The 19,050-nt window shown below is 44.1% G+C and overlaps 1 protein-coding gene across 9 annotated transcripts in view; it reads left to right on the top strand.

Moving 5' to 3' along the window:
- Positions 1 to 19,050, top strand: part of LOC113606677 (ADP-ribosylation factor 2) — a 100,075-nt gene that overhangs the window by 8,401 nt on the left and 72,624 nt on the right. For 5 of the 9 annotated variants that reach the window (XM_027081338.1, XM_027081336.1, XM_027081335.1 and 2 more), the window contains exons 4-5: positions 2,500 to 2,624; positions 4,858 to 6,622. In XM_027081338.1, coding sequence (XP_026937139.1) covers positions 2,500 to 2,624; positions 4,858 to 5,019 — 287 coding nt within the window. In that variant the 3' untranslated portion in view covers positions 5,020 to 6,622. Of the gene's footprint in view, positions 1 to 2,499; positions 2,625 to 4,857; positions 6,623 to 19,050 lie in introns of those variants that run through there. The other 4 variants (XM_027081341.1, XM_027081339.1, XM_027081340.1 and 1 more) reach the window with 1 other exon arrangement.

Raw genomic sequence — 19,050 nt, 5'->3', positions numbered from 1 at the left:
AGCAAATGGTGACTTTTGAAGAATGGATTTGCTGTCTGGTGGGTCCAAACACTTCAGCCATTAGTAATCTTGCATGTTGCCCCTATTTTTCCTGCCAACTTCCCAACAGTCAGACTGTCCTTTTTATTTTTTAATTTATTTTTATTTTTTTTTTTGCGGTACGCGGGCCTCTCACTGTTGTGGCCTCTCCCGTTGCGGAGCACAGGCTCCGGATGCGCAGGCTCAGCGGCCATGGCTCACGGGCCCAGCTGCTCCGCGGCATGTGGAATCTTTCCGGACCGGGGCATGAATCCGTGTCCCCTGCATAGGCAGGCAGGCGGACTCTCAACCACTGTGCCACTAGGGAAGCCCCAGGCTGTCCTTTTTAATTTAAATTTTCTTCTCCCCACTTCTAAAAACAAATTACAGCATACTATTCATTTGTAAATTTACCTTTTCTAGGTTTTCTTAGTTCAGAAGTGTAGTCAGTCTGATGGCTAGGTTCTTTTGTTTCTCACATAAGGATCTAAATAAAAACAGTATAAAATGGGACCTAATATTTATAAACCTTTCTTTCTATTAGGAATGGCAAAGGGATAATATGTCAGCTTCCACCCTGTCAGTTTTGCATTGGAGACTAAGGATCTCCTCAAATTGCAGGATAACCTCGTTTGCTTAGTTGTGATCAGAGTCCAGAGCTTACTGGCAGCCTGTCGAATCTTTGGGGGGGAGTTTTGAATGTTCTTCATTTTTTTGGTCTGATGTGATGTAACAGACATGACTTTGAGTCTCATGTAAGCCCCAGACATTCAGAAGCTGTGGGCACTCCTGTCTGCCAGAGTGGGCTGCTCCAGACAGCTGGTCAGGCAGCTGTTGGGTGGGCCTGGGAAGCACAGAGGGAAAGGGCCGAGGGCCAGCACAGATTTTCCCTCCTAGACGTGGTGGTGCGATCTCAGTGTCAGAAGGAACCCAGAGGTCCTCTCATTCCACTGCCCTTCCCGTCAGCACAATCCCTTCTGCAGTGTCCCCACAAGTTGCCACTTAAGCTGGGCACAAGCATCTTCAGGGACAGGCACGCTCCTGAGGCAGCCCATTGCACCTGCATTTCTCTTGACTCCGTATCACCTTGACCTCCTGTAGTTTTACCCACTGATCTTCCATCTACTTACAAGTCGAACCTCTCTTTATGTCACAGCTTCTAGATATTTGAAGACAGCTGTCAGTCCCCTCAATGAATCTTTTCTCCAGGCAAAATATTTCCAGTTATATAAATTTGTTTTTCATATGTCATGGTATCTAATTCCTTTGCCATCCTAGTCATTCTTTGTCCCTCCAGTTCGCTTGTGTCTTAGAGTGTGGGGTCCAGCACCAACCACGTAACATTCCCAGGATGTTCTGACTGACGCACTGTAGCATTGGCTTTTTGTTGCCCGTATTTTAGAAACTGAGCTGCTGTCACTACTGTTGATACAGCCTAGGATCAAGTTAGTTCTTTTGGCAGCCACTTCCCATTTTTGTCTCACAGAAGGCTTATTGTCAGCTAACCATCCAGTTGTTATTACGATTAATGTCACGTGGACTACTGCTAAGAGAGTCTTTTGCATCCTGTGTCTGGAGTGTGTGCTGGATCCCTCCTGGGCACCTCCTCTGAGATCCTATTGGCCCCGCCTCTGCCTCCAGCCAATGTGGCAGTGACCAGATCTGTGCAGGTTTCAGCCACCTTTCCTGAGATACAGTGTGGTGGTCCCTTTCTCTGACCTGTCTTTTGCTTCCTGGGATTCCTCTGCTGATGTATAGTGTGGGATGCTGGGAAGACTTCTGATACCACTACCTGGGGATGGGCCATACGTCACAGGTTAAGGGCACAAGACTCCCTCACTTCAGACACCAGCTGGAAATTTGGGACTCCCCAGACCACCCTCACTTTTTTCCAGCTGTCTGCAAATTTGGCAGTTCCGAATATCCCCTCAGGTTCAATATTCATTAAAACGACTCATAGGACTCAGGGGAGCGCTATACTTAAAATTACAGTTCTGTTATGGCAAAAGGATACAAATGAACCAGCCAAAGGAAGAGATGCATAGGGCGAGATCTGAGAGGTACCACCCACAAAGCTTGCATCGTCCTCTTCCCATGGGGTCAGAATGCATTACCCTTCTGGCACATCGCTGTGTGACATACGCAGAGCATTGCCAACCAGGGAAGCTTGTCTGAACTTGGATGTCCATAGATTTTTATTGGGTCTTCATCATGTAGGCATGATGTAGAAATGAAGTGATTAAAAATAAGCCTAACTTTTTCTCTCTCTATTCTTATTATTGTTAATCTGGTGAAGGGCTATGATGCCTCTGAAAAAGGCTAGTTGGGTGTACAGGAGGCTTCCCAACTCTAAAGATTATATATCCTTCTGTATTGATTGCTTTCGGTGAAACCACATGTGTAAGCAGGGAGACGCTGTAAGGATATAAACAGCTGCCTTCCCAGGTTCAGATTACTAACACACTTGTGCTTTCTTTCTAGGTCTGATTTTTGTGGTCGACAGTAATGACAGAGAGCGCGTCAATGAAGCCCGAGAAGAACTAACCAGAATGTTAGCCGAAGATGAGCTCAGAGATGCAGTTTTATTGGTGTTTGTGAATAAACAGGTATGTCGCTGGCTTTCCGAATCCTGGGACTGAAAGGTACCGCCAGCTGCTCACTTAAAAACAGAGATATCTAATTAGCTGCCTGCCTTCCTCTCTCCTGTCCTTAGCCTTTCTCTCCACCTCTTTGTTAGCACGTCTTAGATTCATTCACTCGCTCAACAAATATCGACTGAGCATTTACTAAGATCTAGGCATTGTTTTAGGTATTGGTGATATAGACATAGCAGTAAACCAGACAGACAAAAATCCCTGTGTTCATGGAGTTTATGTTCTAGTTGGAGGAGAGTCAGTCAATAAACCACAGGTAATATGTCTGGGGGGAGTGTCGTGGAGGAGGGGGCAGATGCGGGGAAGGACTAGAATGCCTCTCTGATAAGATGACATCTGATAAGATGACACCTGAAGGCCGGCAGGAAGGCAGCCAGTGCAGCTGGGACTGGATTGGGGATGGGGGGAAGCAAAGGAGGAGATGAGATTGGATCATCTGGGGTCTATCCTTGGGGCAACTCAGCTTCTGTGTAAATATAACCAAAAGCAGTGAAAGAGGAGTAGGAGGAGGGTATAGAAACATCCAGCCTCAGGAAGCTGAACTAAGCGTGGAAAAGAAGGCAGAATCCTGTGGAATGTACCAGCCTGAGATAAACCAGGGGCATGTTTTGATGTGTGTCCGCGCACTTTCTCCTCCATGCGTACATTCGTTATGTAATCGAGATCGTACTGTTTGGACAGTGTTGCATCCTGTTTTGTCCCTTTATTGAAGGCATTTTCTCTTGTCATCTAGCTCTTTGTAAACATGGTTTTAAATGGTGGGTGGATCATCATTCACTCGGCCATTAGATTCGATGTCAGTTTGAAGTTCACTAGTGAACACAACGGACTTTCATAAAAGAAAATGACATTTGTTCTTTTTAATTATAAAAGCAGAACATGCTCATGGTATAAATATGCAGACAGTTCACAATATCAAGTGAAACATTCTAGCCCCACGCTTCAGGGTAAAACATTGTTAAATGTCTTATATTCCTTTCCAGAGATAAAACTTTCTGTGCCTATATGAGCAGTTATATGATTGTATTCATATTTAAATTCTGGAGATCATATTCTGCATTCTGGTTTTTTTTTATATAACTTTTTTTTCCCCCCAAATGTGTTTATTTATTTATTTATTTATGGCTGTGTTGGGTCTTCGTTTCTGTGCATGGGCTTTCTCTAGTTGTGGCAAGCGGGGGTCACTCTTCATCGTGGTGCGCAGGCCTCTCACTATCGCGGCCTCCCTCTGTTGTTGCGGAGCACAGGCTCCAGATGCTCAGGCTCAGTAATTGTGGCTCACGGGCACAGTTGCTCTGCGGCATGTGGGATCTTCCCAGACCAGGGCTCGAACCCTTGTCCCCTGCATTGGCAGGCAGATTCTCAACCACTGCGCCACCAGGGAAGCCCTCTGCATTCTGTTTTGTAACCTGCTTCTTCACTTAGCATATCTTTGATGTCCTTCCAAATCATTGCGTCTAGATCTACCTTGATCTTTAATGCTAATTTATTCAAATTTGGTTTGAGCTTACTACGTGCTAGGCATAGTTCTAGGCACTTGGAACACATCAGAGAACAAGATAGAGATTCCTGCCCTGGTAAAGTTTGCATTCTAGTTACGAGAGGCAGATAATAAACACACTAAGTAAGTCAATTTTATAATATAGTAACTTGTGGTGAGGGCTGTAGGTAGAGCAGGACAGTTAGGAGGGGTCACGGGGCTCAGGTCACGAAGGCCTCGCAGAGCATCCTGAGGACTCGGGCTGTTACCCCGAGAGAGACGGAGATGTCACAGGGTTTTGAGAGAAGAATGACTTTCACTGACTTTCACTGACTGCTGGGTTGTGTTTAGACTTTCTGGGAGCAAGAGCAGAAGCTTGGAGACCAATTTGGAAGTAATTTCAGTAAAACCCAAGTGAGAAGTGATGGTGGTGGGATCCGGGTATAGCTGTGCAGGTGGTGAGAAGTGGCCAGATTCTGGATATATTTTGAGGGTAGAGCTGGTAGGATTTCCTCATGTGGAGTTTGTGAGAGGAGAGAGAGAGAAAAAAAAAAAAATTAAGGATGATTTCAAGGTTTGGAGCCTGAGCCACTGGAAGGCTAGAGATAAGACTGTGGCTTAAGGGCAGATGTTGGGGGAAGAGCATAATGTTCCATTATGAGGATATAACATTTGTCAACTGACTTTTGAATATTCTCTCTCAAGGATCTTCCCAATGCTATGAACGCAGCAGAGATAACGGACAAGCTTGGTTTACATTCCCTCCGCCAGAGAAACTGGTACATTCAGGCTACTTGTGCTACCAGTGGAGATGGGCTTTACGAAGGCCTGGACTGGCTCTCCAACCAGCTCAAAACCCAGAAGTGACGGGCAGCGCTGCGTTCCCTGTGCGTCGTGGCAAAGTCAGCTGGCCTCTGCTGTGTGCGTGTGTGCGTGTGAGGAGCTGAGCGTGGGCGCGTGGCCAGGCATGGGAGCAGCTTCCCACATGGTGCCTTATACGCCCTCTAAGGAAACCAGTCCTACATGGTACAAACAGCCAGCGTTACATTTTATATGCCACCTTCCATTTCCATAGCTTTGGTGACCAGTTTTGCAGTCGACGGAGGAGTCCCGAGGGCTCCCTGGTGCCCGATAGCCAGAGTGGTCTTCGTGGTGGGAAGAAGGGGGAGGGTGGGCTGTGGACTGACTTCCTTTGTGTGGTTCTAGTCCAGGTGTGGGCTCTCTGCATACCTGGGGGTCCTGTCAGACTTGGCATCCTTTCGTAAAAAGGAAGGAACTGTCATTCTTTCCCATCACTGCCAGAGCTAGCAGCTCACTTCTCAGTGCTTTAAAGCAAATGATCCTCAAAGACAAAAAGGCCCTTGCTTACCGCAGATGTTAAGTTGTTAAGATGTTAAGATGTTAAGATCTGAGCTTAAGTTATTTTCCAGCCCAGACACCCTGGTTTAATGTACTTCATTGGGAGGAATCAGTGATCTTTTTTCATTAGAAAAAACCCCTGTAACACTAGACTCCGTTAACAGTAGAAATCATCTAGCCCTGCCCTTCCTTGCCTCGTATTTGCCAAATGGAGACCCTTTTGGGGGTGGGAACCCAGTGCACGGCCAAGACTCTTGCTCGCAGGGCTGCTTTAAGGAGGGGAGGCGCCGTCGTGTTTGTGTCCCTACATGGCTGTGTCCTGAGGCTGCTGCCGCCACGCCTCTGCGCTGAGTGTTCTCGCTCCCGGGCTGGAATCGTATCTTAGCCCAACTTGCAGTTTAGGTTAGCTGTGTTCTCAGAACCACACACCTGTGAGTTCTGAGAGTTTGTGAGAGAATCAAGAGGTTCATTCGGGGAACGAGACTCCCAGCAGCCGAGTTGGTTGGTGCTAAATTTCGCTATGAAGAATGTCTCGTCCAGACCACTCTCCGTGGCACTGACTCCTTCTTCTGGTTGGCAGCAATGTCTTCCGTGGAAACGTGCTTTATGTTATCCTCAAAATTGTAACAATGGCCTGGAAATGAGCTGGATTCACTCAGTAGTCTAGAGCTCTTTTGCTCAGACACCTGTTGGCCACATTTGTACCTAAGCTGTTCCACTACTACCTTTTAAAATTCCTTTTTCAAAAAAAATCTTCATTTCAGATTACAGAGGAGGAGAATGTAAGATGAATTTTAACAAAAGTAAACCTTGTTTACTGATAACAATGAAGTTGCTCTTACTAGGAAGAAATTTCGTGCCATGATAAATGTGGAGTTTTTTTCCTTAAAACATTGACTTTAAAGAATGTTCCTTGCAATACTGGCAATGAAGTCCAGATTTGATTTTTAACCATGGAGTTAAGTCCTGAGAAAGATTTAGATTGTACGCCTCAAATTGGCAGGGACTGTGTCTTAGACTTTTGTGTTTATGCTTAGTACCGTGTATGTGGTATGGTGCCTCATTAAACACTTGTTGATGGGTTGGACAGTAAAGAACTTGCTCTGGAGGAGGAGAGGACAGCCATGTGCTGGATGTCTCGAGCTACTACTATAAAATCCCTTTCCCTCTCCATCTTAGCAGACTTGCTGTTGAAAACTCCCAGGGCACTTGGTACGAAAGGCAGAGCCCGCAGAGGTGCTGTCCCGGCCCTTCTGCTTTCAGCAGTGCTCCCCATTCTTACCTTACATGACACTTTCAACTACTGTCTTTCTCTTTCTGTGAATTTGCAGCTGGTCATTTGGGGTTTATGGAGGGGGGCACTTCAGTGTACTGGGTTTGAGCAAAGACTTGGGTCCCTGAAAGCCATGTTCACATCCCAGCTGTGTCCTCACTAGCTGCTTGGCCTCAGGCCTGTTACTCTTTGACTTCATATCTCTGAGCCTCAGTTTGCTTAACTGTTAAATGAGGATAATACCTACCTCATAGGGTTGTGAGACCTTTGTATGCCTTGCCCGGTGTTTCCCTGGGGATATCTTGATGTCTAAGGTGTGAATAGCAGTGCTGGCCACAAACTGATCAGTATTATTTACAGGAACAGTTAAGTGGGGTGGGATGGGGGGCTCTGTTTAATCTTTCCCACTCTATTCACCTAATCCTGCTGAATCCTCTGTCCTTTTCTAACCATGGGAAGTGCTAATAAGACCATTTGGGATGCTTATTTAAAAAACCATATTGCTGTGTCCCACACTCACTGTTTTTCTTTTTAAAGTGTGATTTTTAGCACATTCAGAGAGTTGTGCGACCACCCTACTAATTGTTCATCACCCCCAAAAGAAACCCTGGATCCATGAGCATCCAATGCCTGTTCCTCCCTTCCCCACGGCCCCCTGGCCACCACTGATTTACTTCCTGTTTCTATGGATTCACCCATTCTGGGCAGGTGAGGGGTCTGGGGAGCTGGGGGGTGCTTTGGGAAGTGCTGAGGTGCTGTTGGCCTGAACACAGCTTCAGTCCTGAGGCATCAGCCTGATGACAGATGAGGCAGAGCCCCAGGGAAAAGACTGCCCCAGAGTTAGGTGACTGGAATTTATTACCTTGAGAGAGAAAGAGGTGCTTCTAATAATTATGCAGGGACATGGGGCATAAAAGGGGATGTATGGTTGTCCTATCAGAATGGCGAGAGCTCTGAATCTGGAATCAAAGGCCAAGGCTGAAATTCGAGCTCTGCTCGCTCACTAGCTGGGTTCAACTGGACTCAACCTCTGACTCCCAGTTTCCTTGCCTGGAAAGGAAGTTCCCAGGCTTACCTGGGGTACAGCTCTGTGTGAATACTAAGAATATGGGGTAATGGTGGGGGGGTCCATGAGTCAGTTCTGTATATTGTGGGTCATGTACTTTGATCTATTTAAAATGCCTCAACAGGGCTGAGAATATTTGCATGTGAGTTTCTGAAGACAGGTAGCTTTATACTCCTGTGGAGGTAGATTTCAAGTGAAAGGAAGCATGACATCTTGAAGTGACCTGAGTCCTTTGTCCACGGGTATCTGGAGGTTGTCAAACAGTACACAGAAAATCTGACAATATGCTCTGAGGACCCATTTTTCTTTTGAAATTTTTGATATTCTTTTCACCCTTTCTGGCAGCAACCTTACTCAGATACATTTCCATAAAGTTCCCCCATTACACTTCGCTGGTTTTATTCGATAGTATCCTCCCAGATTTGTACAACCATCACTGCAGTCAATTTTAGAACATTTTCATCACCTTGAAATGGAACCCTGTAGGCTGTAGCAGTCACTCCCCATTTCTTTCATACCTCTCGGCCGTAGGCCTTTACTAACCACTGGTCTGCGTTCTATCTAGATTTGGTGGGGACCCTTTTTTTTTTTTAGCGGTACGCAGGCCTCTCACTGCTGTGGCCTCTCCCGTTGCGGAGCACAGGCTCCGGACACGCAGGCTCAGCGGCCATGGCTCACGGGCCCAGCTGCTCTGCGGCGTGTTAGATATTCCAGGACCGGGGCATGAACCCGTGTCCCCTGCATCGGCAGGCGAACTCTCAACCACTGCGCCACCAGGGAAGGCCGGTGGGGACACTTTTTAAACTTTGCTTTTTACCACCAGGTGAACTTAGAGGAGTATCACAGTTAAGAACTTTTCTCCTATTTTGATTTTCATTCTTTTACTCTAATGCACGGCATGGGAAGGCTTCTAGGAGGATGCTGTGACCAACACGCAAGCCTTGGAGGGACCCCTGAACTAGGTGACTTCCAAGGTGTGTCCAAATCCTTAGACCAGCTACTAATTTGGTCGGTAAATAGCTTGCTGCAGCTCACTGCCACTAGGTGGTGCTGCTGCGCCACCCCACTGACACGCAGCCCTTGCCGGGGTGGGTCACCGGGTTCCCAAGTGTGGGAGAATCCATCCTCTTGCTTGGACAGCAAGAGTGACCCAGAAAACTACAGCCAGGGATATGCCTGGAAGAGAAAGACAAAGTAGGCACCCAGAGCACCCAGGAATTGACTGCCAATAATTATAAAGGTGGCCCCGACAATTGTAATCGTGAAGCAGTAATCTCTGCTATTTACTGAGCATACTGGGTACTCTTCTAGGTGCTTTGCACACATCATGTCTAATCATCACACCCAGCAAGGCACTTGTATTATATCTGCTTTGCAAAGGGGAAAACCGAGGTTCAAGGATACAAAGTGATTTGCTGGTGGCCACGTGATCATGATTCAAATGCAGGTCTGGGGCACCAGGGCCCATGTCCTTCCAGTACATACTACTGCCGTGGGCTCTGGCCTCCAGAGATTGCCAGAGGTGGAGGGAAGGCAGCAAAAGTGCCCAGTGGAGACGTCTGGGGAGGGACACAGCAGCACGCGCAGAGCTGTGTCAGCTGACACGCCAGGGGAATGAGCAGTGGATGAAGGGGAAGAGCCAGGGCACAGACATGCGCTGAGGCCAGTGGAGACCCAGACCTACCCTGGATGCTGATAATGTTCTTGGGAAGCAAAAGTGATAATCACAGTGTTCTAAAACTGGATTGTGGCAATGGTTGTGTAACTATAAATTTACTAAGAACCATCAACTTGTTTGCTTACCGTGGGTGAATTGTATGATACGCGAATATTCAGTAAAGCTGTACGAAGTTTATAATCAGGAAACCAATAGCAATGAGGGTGCCAACTCGGCAGGTCTCAGCAGTGCTGTAGGCACTTTGAGAAGAGAGGGAGAGTAGCATCTCAGCGTAGAAAGCCTGACCAATGGCTGTCCAGCATCTGCTTGAACGCTTTCAGTGTCAGGGAGCTTAGTACCTCATAAAGCAGCCCATTCTGGCTTGAGATAACTCTCTCTAATCCTTAGAAAGTTGAAATCTATCTCTTAGCCTGTTGTGCAGAATAAACCTCTTTGCTTTGCCATATACCATCTCTTTCAGCGCTTGAGGACAGTCGTTGCATTCCCCCCAAGTCATTTTTATCCTGTATAGAAGTCCCCAAGGTTTTTCATAGGACAAGATTTCCAGCCTCTCCTGTTCTCCTAGTGGCTCTCCCTGCCATACTTGCTTTGATCGGTCAGCATCCTTCCTAAAATGCGGGGCCAGTGGTGGGCCCGATATTCTGCAGATGCCAGCCCAGTACTATGGTTAACAGATTGGATCCTAGAGTTAAGGCTCTCTGGATTCAAATCCTCACTCCGCTACAGGCCAGCTGTATGACCATGGTTAAAAGTACAAACTTCTCTGAGCCTCAATGTCTCCATCTGAATTATTGTCAGGGTGGTGCTGACTCTCATTTTCTGAGGGGTTCTGCTGTCCAACCCCTTTAGGTGGGCTTGGCCTGGCTTGGTGATGGCTAGAGTAAAGGACAGCAATCCAGAATAGCAAGCTGTCACAACTGCTAATCAGCCCAGTGGATACACACAAACCAGTAGGGGAAGGGGATCTGCCATCTCTGCCTACAGGGCTTTCCTCCCAAGGAGCTTTGGTCCCTGGTAGAGGGGGTGTGGTGATGGGGAAGGAGTGGCAACCAACATCAGCTGATGGGCCTGACTCAGACGCTCAAGGAGTTACTTCCTTACATATTTGTAACTCCCTTCTTTTTCTTTCCTCAACATTTTTATTTGAAAATTTTCAAACATACAGTTGAAAGCAGGATTTAGAAAATCTTCACCTAGATGCAACAATTGTTCACTTTGTTCCATTGGTTCTTTAGATCTCTGTTTATATACACTTCTTTTGCTGATTCATTTGAAAATAACATGCAAACACCACGACTCTTTACCCCTAAAAATTTCAGCCCAGATCTCCTAAACGTGAAGATATTCTGAACATAAACACAAGAGAATTATCACACCTGAGAAAAGCTCTACTCATTTCGTAATATCTCATTTCCAGTTCATATTTAAATTTTCTCAATTGTCTACCAGTTGTCACTTATAGCAGGTTTTTTTTTTCCAAACCAGAATCCAATCAAGTTTTATCCGTTACATTTGTTTATTTTTTTAAAAATTTTTATTTATTTATTTATTTTTGGCTGCGCTGGGTCTTCGTTGCTGCTGCGCACAGGCTTTCTCTAGTTGTCGCAAGCGGGGGCTATTCTTCGTTGCGGTGCGCAGGCTTCTCATTGTGGTGGCTTCTCTTGTTTCACAGGCTCTAGGCACATGGGCTTCAGTAGTTGTGACGCACGGGCTTACTTGCTCCGCGGCAAGTGGGATCTTCCCGGACCAGGGCTCGAACCCGTGTCGCCTGCATTGGCAGGCAGATTCTTAACCACTGAGCCACCAGGGAAGTCCCTGTTTATGTTTCTTTAATCTTTTTTAAGCTGTAGCAGTCTGTCCACCTATTTCTTTTTTCATGGCTTTTTTTTTTTTTTTTTTTTTTTTGGCTATGCCGTGCGACCTGCGGGATCTTAGTTCCCCAACTAGGGATCGAACCTATGCCCCCTGCAGTAGAAGCATGGAGTCCTAACCACTGGACCGCCAGGGAAGTCCCCATGGCATTGTTTTCAAGAGAATGTCTTCTTAATCTCACCCTTTATCCACTGCACAAACCCCTCTCCCAAACAACCCCCAGGGTGGGGCTCACTGGACAATGTGTTGCTCCACAATTTAGTTATTGTTATTCCAGCCCTTTCTCTTTGCAACGCATTCACTTGAGGAGGAGGACACCACACTGAGACCCCTAGGCTGGGTCTACATAATTCAGCCTTAGTCAGGTCAATGGCTCCATTTGGTTGAAATCTAACTTGATTCACTGCTCACCTCCCCCTGAGGGTCCCAGGAATGTAAACACCCTAATTCTCCCACCACCACTGTTTGTCTCTTATGATGTTGCCCTCAATTCACGGACTCCACACATTATATTTCTGCTCAGTCTTACATACAAACAGACTTTTCCCTCTGCCAGGATGATTGACATCCTTTTTGATCAAAACGATACAAGAAATCACTCGTAGGCACAGCACAGTACTGGCATACAGTAAGCACTCAATAAATACGAGCTGTTGTTGCTGGAGCAGTGTGCGCTGGGACTGTTCTTCCTCGAAACTCCTGTATAGCCGAAGGTTGCCATTGTGCTTTGGCAGATACTTCATGCTAATGTAACACATTAGCTTCTGATCATTTCCAATCTCTTTGTCAGATCTCTTCCATGAACTGCTGTGAAGCCACATCCCTCTTCTACATTTGTTCAGCTGCTTTCAGGAACCTCATTAATGACACTTGTCTCTTTTCATTTCTTCTAGGCCCTGGCCCATCATCCCAATCTGTTGTCTTCATTTTTTTTTTTTGAATTTTTGAATGTTATTTTATTTATTTTTTTATACAGCAGGTTCTTATTAGTTATCCATTTTATACATATTAGTATATATATGTCAATCCCAATCTCCCAATTCATCACACCACCACCACCCTGCCACTATCCCCCCTTGGTGTCCATATGTTTGTTCTCTACATCTGTGTCTCTATTTCTGCCCTGCAAACTGGTTCATCTGTACCATTTTTCTCAGTTCCACATATATGCGTTAATATACGATATTTGTTTTTCTCTTTCTGACTTACTTCACTCTGTATGACAGTCTCTAGATCCATCCACATCTCTACACTTGACCCAATTTCGTTCCTTTTTATGGCTGAGTAATATTCCATTGTATATATGTACCACTTCTTCTTTATCCATTCATCTGTCGATGGGCATTTAGGTTGCTTCCATGACCTGTATATTGTAAATAGTGCTGCAGTGAATACTGGGGTGTGTGTGTCTTTTTGAATTATGGTTTTCTCTGGGTATATGCCCAGTAGTGGGATTGCTGGGTCATATGGTAATTCTATTTTTAGTTTTTTAAGGAACCTCCATACTGTTCTCCATAGTGGCTGTATCAATTTACATTTCCACCAACAGTGCAAGAGGGTTCCGTTTTCTCCACACCCTCTCCAGCATTTGTTGTTTGTAGATTTTCTGATGATGCCCATTCTAACTGGTGTGAGGTGATACCTCATTGTAGTTTTGATTTGCATTTCTCTAATAATTAGCAATGTTGAGCAGCTTTTCATGTGCTTCTTGGCCATCTGTATGTCTTCTTTGGAGAAATGTCTATTTAGGTCTTCTGCCCATTTTTTGATTGGGTTGTTTGTTTTTTTAATGTTGAGCTGCATGAGCTGTTTATATATTTTGGAGATTAATTCTTTGTCCATCAATTTGTTTGCAAATATTTTCCCCCATTCTGAGCATTGTCTTTTCGTCTTGTTTGTAGTTTTCTTTGCTGTGCAAAAGCTTTTAAGTTTCATTAGGTCCCATTTGTTTATTTTTATTTCCATTCCTCTAGGAGGTGGATCAAAAAAGATCTTGCTGTGATTTATGTCAAAGAGTGTTCTTCCTATATTTTCCTCTTAAGAGTTTTACAGTGTCCGGTCTTACATTTAGGTGTCTAATCCATTTTGAGTTTTTGTGTATGGTGTTAGGGAGTGTTCTAATTTCATTCTTTTACATGTAGCTGTCCAGTTTTCCCAGCACCACTTATTGAAGAGACTGTCTTTTCTCCATTGTATATCCTTGCCTCCTTTGTCATAGATTAGCTGACCATAGGTGTGTGGATTTATCTCTGGGCTTTCTATCTTGTTCCATTGATCTATGTTTCTGTTTTTGTGCCAGTACCATATTATCTTGATTACTGTAGCTTTGTAGTGTAGTCCGAAGTCAGGGAGTCTGATTCCTCCAGCTCTGTGTTTTTCCCTCAAGACTGCTTTGGCTGTTCGGGGTCTTTTGTGTCTCCATACAAATTTTAAGATTTTTTGTACTAGTTCTGTAAAAGATGCCACTGGTAATTTGATAGGGATTGCATTGAATCTGTAGACTGCTTGGGGTAGTATAGTCATTTTCACAATATTGATTCTTCCAATCCAAGAACATGGTATATCTCTCCATCTGTTGATATCATCTTTAATTTCTTTCATCAGTGTCTTATAGTTTTCTGCATACAGGTCTTTTGTCTCCCTAGGTAGGTTTATTCCTAGGTATTTTATTCTTTTTGTCGCAATGGTAAATGGGAGGGTTTCCTTAATTTCTCTTTCTGACCTTTTGTTGTTAGTGTATAGGAATGCAAGAGATTTCTGTGCATTAATTTTGTGTCCTGCAACTTTACCAAATTCATTGATTAGCTCTAGTAGTTTTCTGGTGGCATCTTTAGGATGCTCTATGTATAGTATCATGTCAAGTGCACACAGTGACAGTTTTACTTCTTCTTTTCCAATTTGTATTCCTTTTATTTCTTTTTCTTCTCTGATTGCCGTAGCTAGGACTTCCAAAACTATGTTGAATAATAGTGGCGACAGTGGACATCCTTGTCTTGTTCCTGATCTTAGAGGAAAAGTTTTCAGTTTTTCACCATTGAGAATGATGTTTGCTGTGGGTTTGTCGTATATGGCCTTTATTATGTTGAGGTAGGTTCCCTCTATGCCCACTTTCTGGAGAGTTTTTATCATAAATGGGTGTTGAATTTTGTCAAAAGCTTTTTCTGCATCTATTGAGATGATCATATGTTTTTTCTTCAATTTGTTAATATGGTGTATCACATTGATTGGTTTGTGTATATTGAAGAATCCTTGTTTCTCTGGGATAAATCCCACTTCATCATGGTGTATGATGCTCTTAATATGTTGTTGGATTCTGTTTGCTAGTATTTTGTTGAGGATTTTTGCATCTATATTCATCAGTGATACTGGTCTGTAATTTTCTTTTTTTGTAGTATATTTGTCTGGTTTTGGTATCAGGGTGATGGTGGCCTCACAGAATGAGTTTGGGAGTTTTCTTTCCTCTGCAACTTTTTGGAAGAGTTTGAGTAGGATGGGTGTTAGCTCTCCTCTAAGTGTTTGATAGAATTCATCTGTGAAGCCATCTGGTCCTGGACTTTTGTTTGTTGGAAGATTTTTATTTTATTTTTAAAATTTATTTATTTATTTAGGCTGCGTTGGGTCTTTGTTGCTCTACATGGGCTTTCTCTAGTTGTGGTGAGTAGGGGCTACTCTTCACTGCGGTGTGCGGGCTTCTTATCGCGGTGGCTCCTCTTGTTGCGGAGCACAGGCTCCAGGCGCATGGACTTCAGTAGTTGTGGTACGTGGGCTCAGTAGTTGTGGTGCATGGGCTTAGGTGCTCCACGGCATGTGGGATCTTCCCGGACCAGGGATAGAACCCCTGTCCCCTTCATTAGCAGGCAGATTCTTAACCACTGTGCCACCAGGGAAGTCCTGGAAGATTTTTAATCACAGTTTCAATTTCATTACTTGTGATTGGTCTGTTCATATTTTCTATTTCTTCCTGATTCAGTCTTGGAAGTTTATACTTTTCTAAGAATTTGTCCATTTCTTCCAGGTTGTCCATCTTATTGGCATAGAGTTGCTTGTAATAGTCTCTTAGGATGCTTTGTTTTTCTGCAGTGTCTGTTGTAACTTCTCCTTTTTCATTTCTAATTTTATTGATTTGAGTCCTCTCCCTCTTTTTCTTGATGAGTCTGGCTAATGGTTTATCAATTTTGTTAATCTTCTCAAAGAACCGGTTTTAGTTTTATTGATCTTTGCTATTGTTTTCTTTGTTTCTATTTCATTTATTTCTGCTCTGATCTTTATGATTTCTTTCATTCTGCTAACTTTGGGTTTTGTTTGTTCTTCTTTCTCTAGTTCCTTTAGGTGTAAGGTTAGATTGTTTATTTGAGATTTTTCTTGTTTCTTGAGGTAGGCTTGTATTGCTATAAACTTCCCTCTTAGAACTGCTTTTGCTGCATCCCGTAGGTTTTGGATTGTCGTATTTTCATTGTAATTTGTCTCTAGGTATTTTTTGATTTCCTCTTTGATTTCTTCAGTGATCTCTTGGTTGTTTAGTAACATATTGTTTAGCCTCCATGTGTTTGTGTTTTTTTTATTTCCCTGTAATTGATTTCTAATCTCATAGTGTTGTGGTTAGAAAAGATGCTTGATATGATTTCAATTTTCTTAAATTTACTGAGACTTGATTTGTGACCCAAGATGTGATCTACCCTGGAGAATGTCCCATGTGTACTTGAGAAGAAAGAGTAATCTGCTGTTTTTGGAAGGCATGTCCTATAAATATCAATTAAATCTATCTGGTCTATTGTGTCATTTAAAGCTTTTGTTTCTGTGTTAATTTTATGTCTGGATGATCTGTCCATCGGTGTAAGTGAGGTGTTAAAGTCCCCCACTGTTATTGTGTTAGTGTCGATTTCCTCTTTTATAGCTGTTAGCAGTTGCCTTATGTATTGAGGTTCTCCTATGTTGGGTGCATATATATTTATAATCGTTATATCTTCTTCTTGGATTGATCCCTTGATCATTATGTAGTATCCTTCCTTGTCTCTTGTAACATTCTGTATTTTAAAGTCTATTTTATCTGATATGAGTATTGCTACTCCAGCTTTCTTTTGATTGCCATTTGCATGGAATATCTTTTTCCATCCCCTCACTTTCAGTCTGTATGTGTCCCTGGGTCTGAAGTGGGTCTCTTGTAGACAGCATATATATGGGTCTTGTTTTTGTATCCATCCAGCGAGCCTGTGTCTTTTGGTTGGAGCATTTAGTCCATTCACGTTGAAGGTAATTATCAATATGTATGTTCCTATTACCATTTTTTAAATTGTTACGGGTTTATTTTTGTAGGTCCTTTTCTTCTCTTGTGTTTCCCACTTAGAGAAGTTCCTTTAGCATTTGTTGTAGAGCTGGTTTGGTGGTGCTGAATTCTCTTAGCGTTTGCTGTCTGTAAAGCTTTTGATTTCTCCATCGAATCTGAATGAGATCCTTGCCAGGTGGAGTAATCTTGGTTGTAGGTTCTCCCCTTTCATCACTTTAAGTATATCATGCCACTCCCTTCTGGCTTGTAGAGTTTCTGCTAAGAAATCTGCTGTTAACCTTATGGGGATTCTCTTGTATGTTATTTGTTGTTTTTCCCTTGTTGCTTTCAATAATTTTTCTTTGTCTTTAATTTTTGTCAATTTGATTACTATGTGTCCCGGTGTGTTTCTCCTTGGTTTTTCCTGCCTGGGACTCTCTGTGCTTCCTGGACTTGGGTGGCTATTTCCTTTCCCATATTAGGGAGGTTTTTGACTATAATCCCTTCAAATATTTTCTCTGGTCCTTTCTCTCTTCTCCTTCTGGGACCCCTATAATGCGAATGTTGTTATGTTTAATGTTGTCCCAGAGGTCTCTTAGGCTGTCTTTATTTCTTTTCATTCTTTTTTCTTTATTCTGTTCCGCAGCAGTGAATTCCACCATTCTGTCTTCCAGGTCACTTATCTGTTCTTCTGCCTCAGTTATTCTGCTATTGACTCCTTCTAATGTAGTTTTCATTTCAGTTATTGTATTGTTCATCTCTGTTTCTTTCTAGGTCTTTGTTAAACATTTCTTGCATCTTCTCGATCTTTGCCTCCGTTCTTTTCTGAGGTCCTGGATCATCTTCACTATCATTATTCTGAATTCTTTTTCTGGAAGGTTGCCTATCTGCCCTTCATTTAGTTGTTTTTCTGGGGTTTTATCTTGTTCCTTCATCTGGTACATAGCCCTCTGCCTTTTAATCTTGTTTATCTTTCTGTGAATGTGATTTTTGTTCCACAGGCTACAGAATTGTAGTTCTTGCTTCTGCTGTCTGCCCTCTGGTGGATGAGGCTATCTTAGAGGCTTGTGGAAGTTTCCTGATGGGAGGGACTGGTGGTGGGTAGAGCTGGGTGTTGCTCTGGTGGGCAGAGCTCAGTAACACTTTAATCCACTTGACTGCTGATGGGTGGGACTGGGTTCCCTCCCTGTTGGTTGTTTGGCTGAGGCAACCCAACACTGGAGCCTACCTGGCTCTTTGGTGGGGCTAATGGTGGACCCTGGGAGGGCTCACGCCAAGGAGTACTTCCCAGAACTTCTGCTGCCAGTGTCCTTGTCCGCACGGTGAGCCACAGCCACCCCCTGCCTCTGCAGGAGACCCTCCAACACTAGCAGGTAGGTCTGGTTCAGTCTCCCCTGGGGTCACTGCTCCTTCTCCTGGGTCCTGATGTGCACACTACTTTGTGTGTGTCCTCCAAGAGTAGAGTCTCTGTTTCCCCGAGTCCTGTCGAAGTCCTGCAGTTAAATCCCACTAGCCTTCAAAGTCTGATTCTCTAGGAATTCCTCCTCCCGTTGCTGGACCCCCAGGTTGGGAAGCCTGATGTGGGGCTCAGAGCCTTCACTCCAGTGGGTGGACTTCTGTGGTATGAGCGTTCTCCAGTTTGTGAGTCACCCACCCAGCAGTTATGAGATTTGATTCTATTGCGATTGTGCCCCTCCTGCCGTCTCATTGTGGCGTCTCCTCTGTCTTTGCATGTGGGGTATCTTTTTTGGTGAGTTCCAGTGTCTTCCTGTCGATGATTGTTCAGCAGCTAGTTGTGATTCCGGTGCTCTCATGAGAGGGAGTATGTTGGCTTCATTTTGAATCTTGGATTTTGCCATTGAATGTACCAGTTCTCCCTCCAAGTTTGACTTTCTGCAAATTTGATATCATGACTCATAAGTCATCCTCTCAATCACTGATAAGACATATTGAACGAGATTAGGGCATGCCATCAGAAACCTCCCTCTAGCTTGATTCATTCATGTATTTGTATAAATAAATAAATAAACAAATATTTACTGAGCGCCTAGAATGTGCTCTGGATTGGGCACTCTTTGATTATTATTTTTTTAATTTATTTTTTGGCTGTGTTTGGTCTTCATTGCTGTGCGTGGGCTTTCTCTAGTTGCGGCAAGCTGGAGCTACTCTTCGTTGCAATGTGCAGGCTTCTCATTGCGGTGGCTTCTCATTGTAGAGCATGGGCTCTAGGTGCGAGGGCCTCAGTAGGTGTGGCGCGTGGGCTCAGTAGTTGCGGCGCATGGGCTCTAGAGTGCAAGATCAGTAGTTGTGGCACACAGACTTAGTTACTCCGCGGCATGTAGGATCTTTCTGAACCAGGGCTCGAACCTGTGTCCCCTGCGTTGGCA

The sequence above is a fragment of the Aethalodelphis obliquidens genome, unplaced genomic scaffold (genome assembly GCF_003676395.1).
Source record: "Aethalodelphis obliquidens isolate GAN/ISIS:26980383/991018 unplaced genomic scaffold, ASM367639v1 scaffold44, whole genome shotgun sequence".
NCBI lineage: Eukaryota > Metazoa > Chordata > Mammalia > Artiodactyla > Delphinidae > Aethalodelphis > Aethalodelphis obliquidens.
This window is presented reverse-complemented; position numbering and strand designations above follow the sequence as displayed.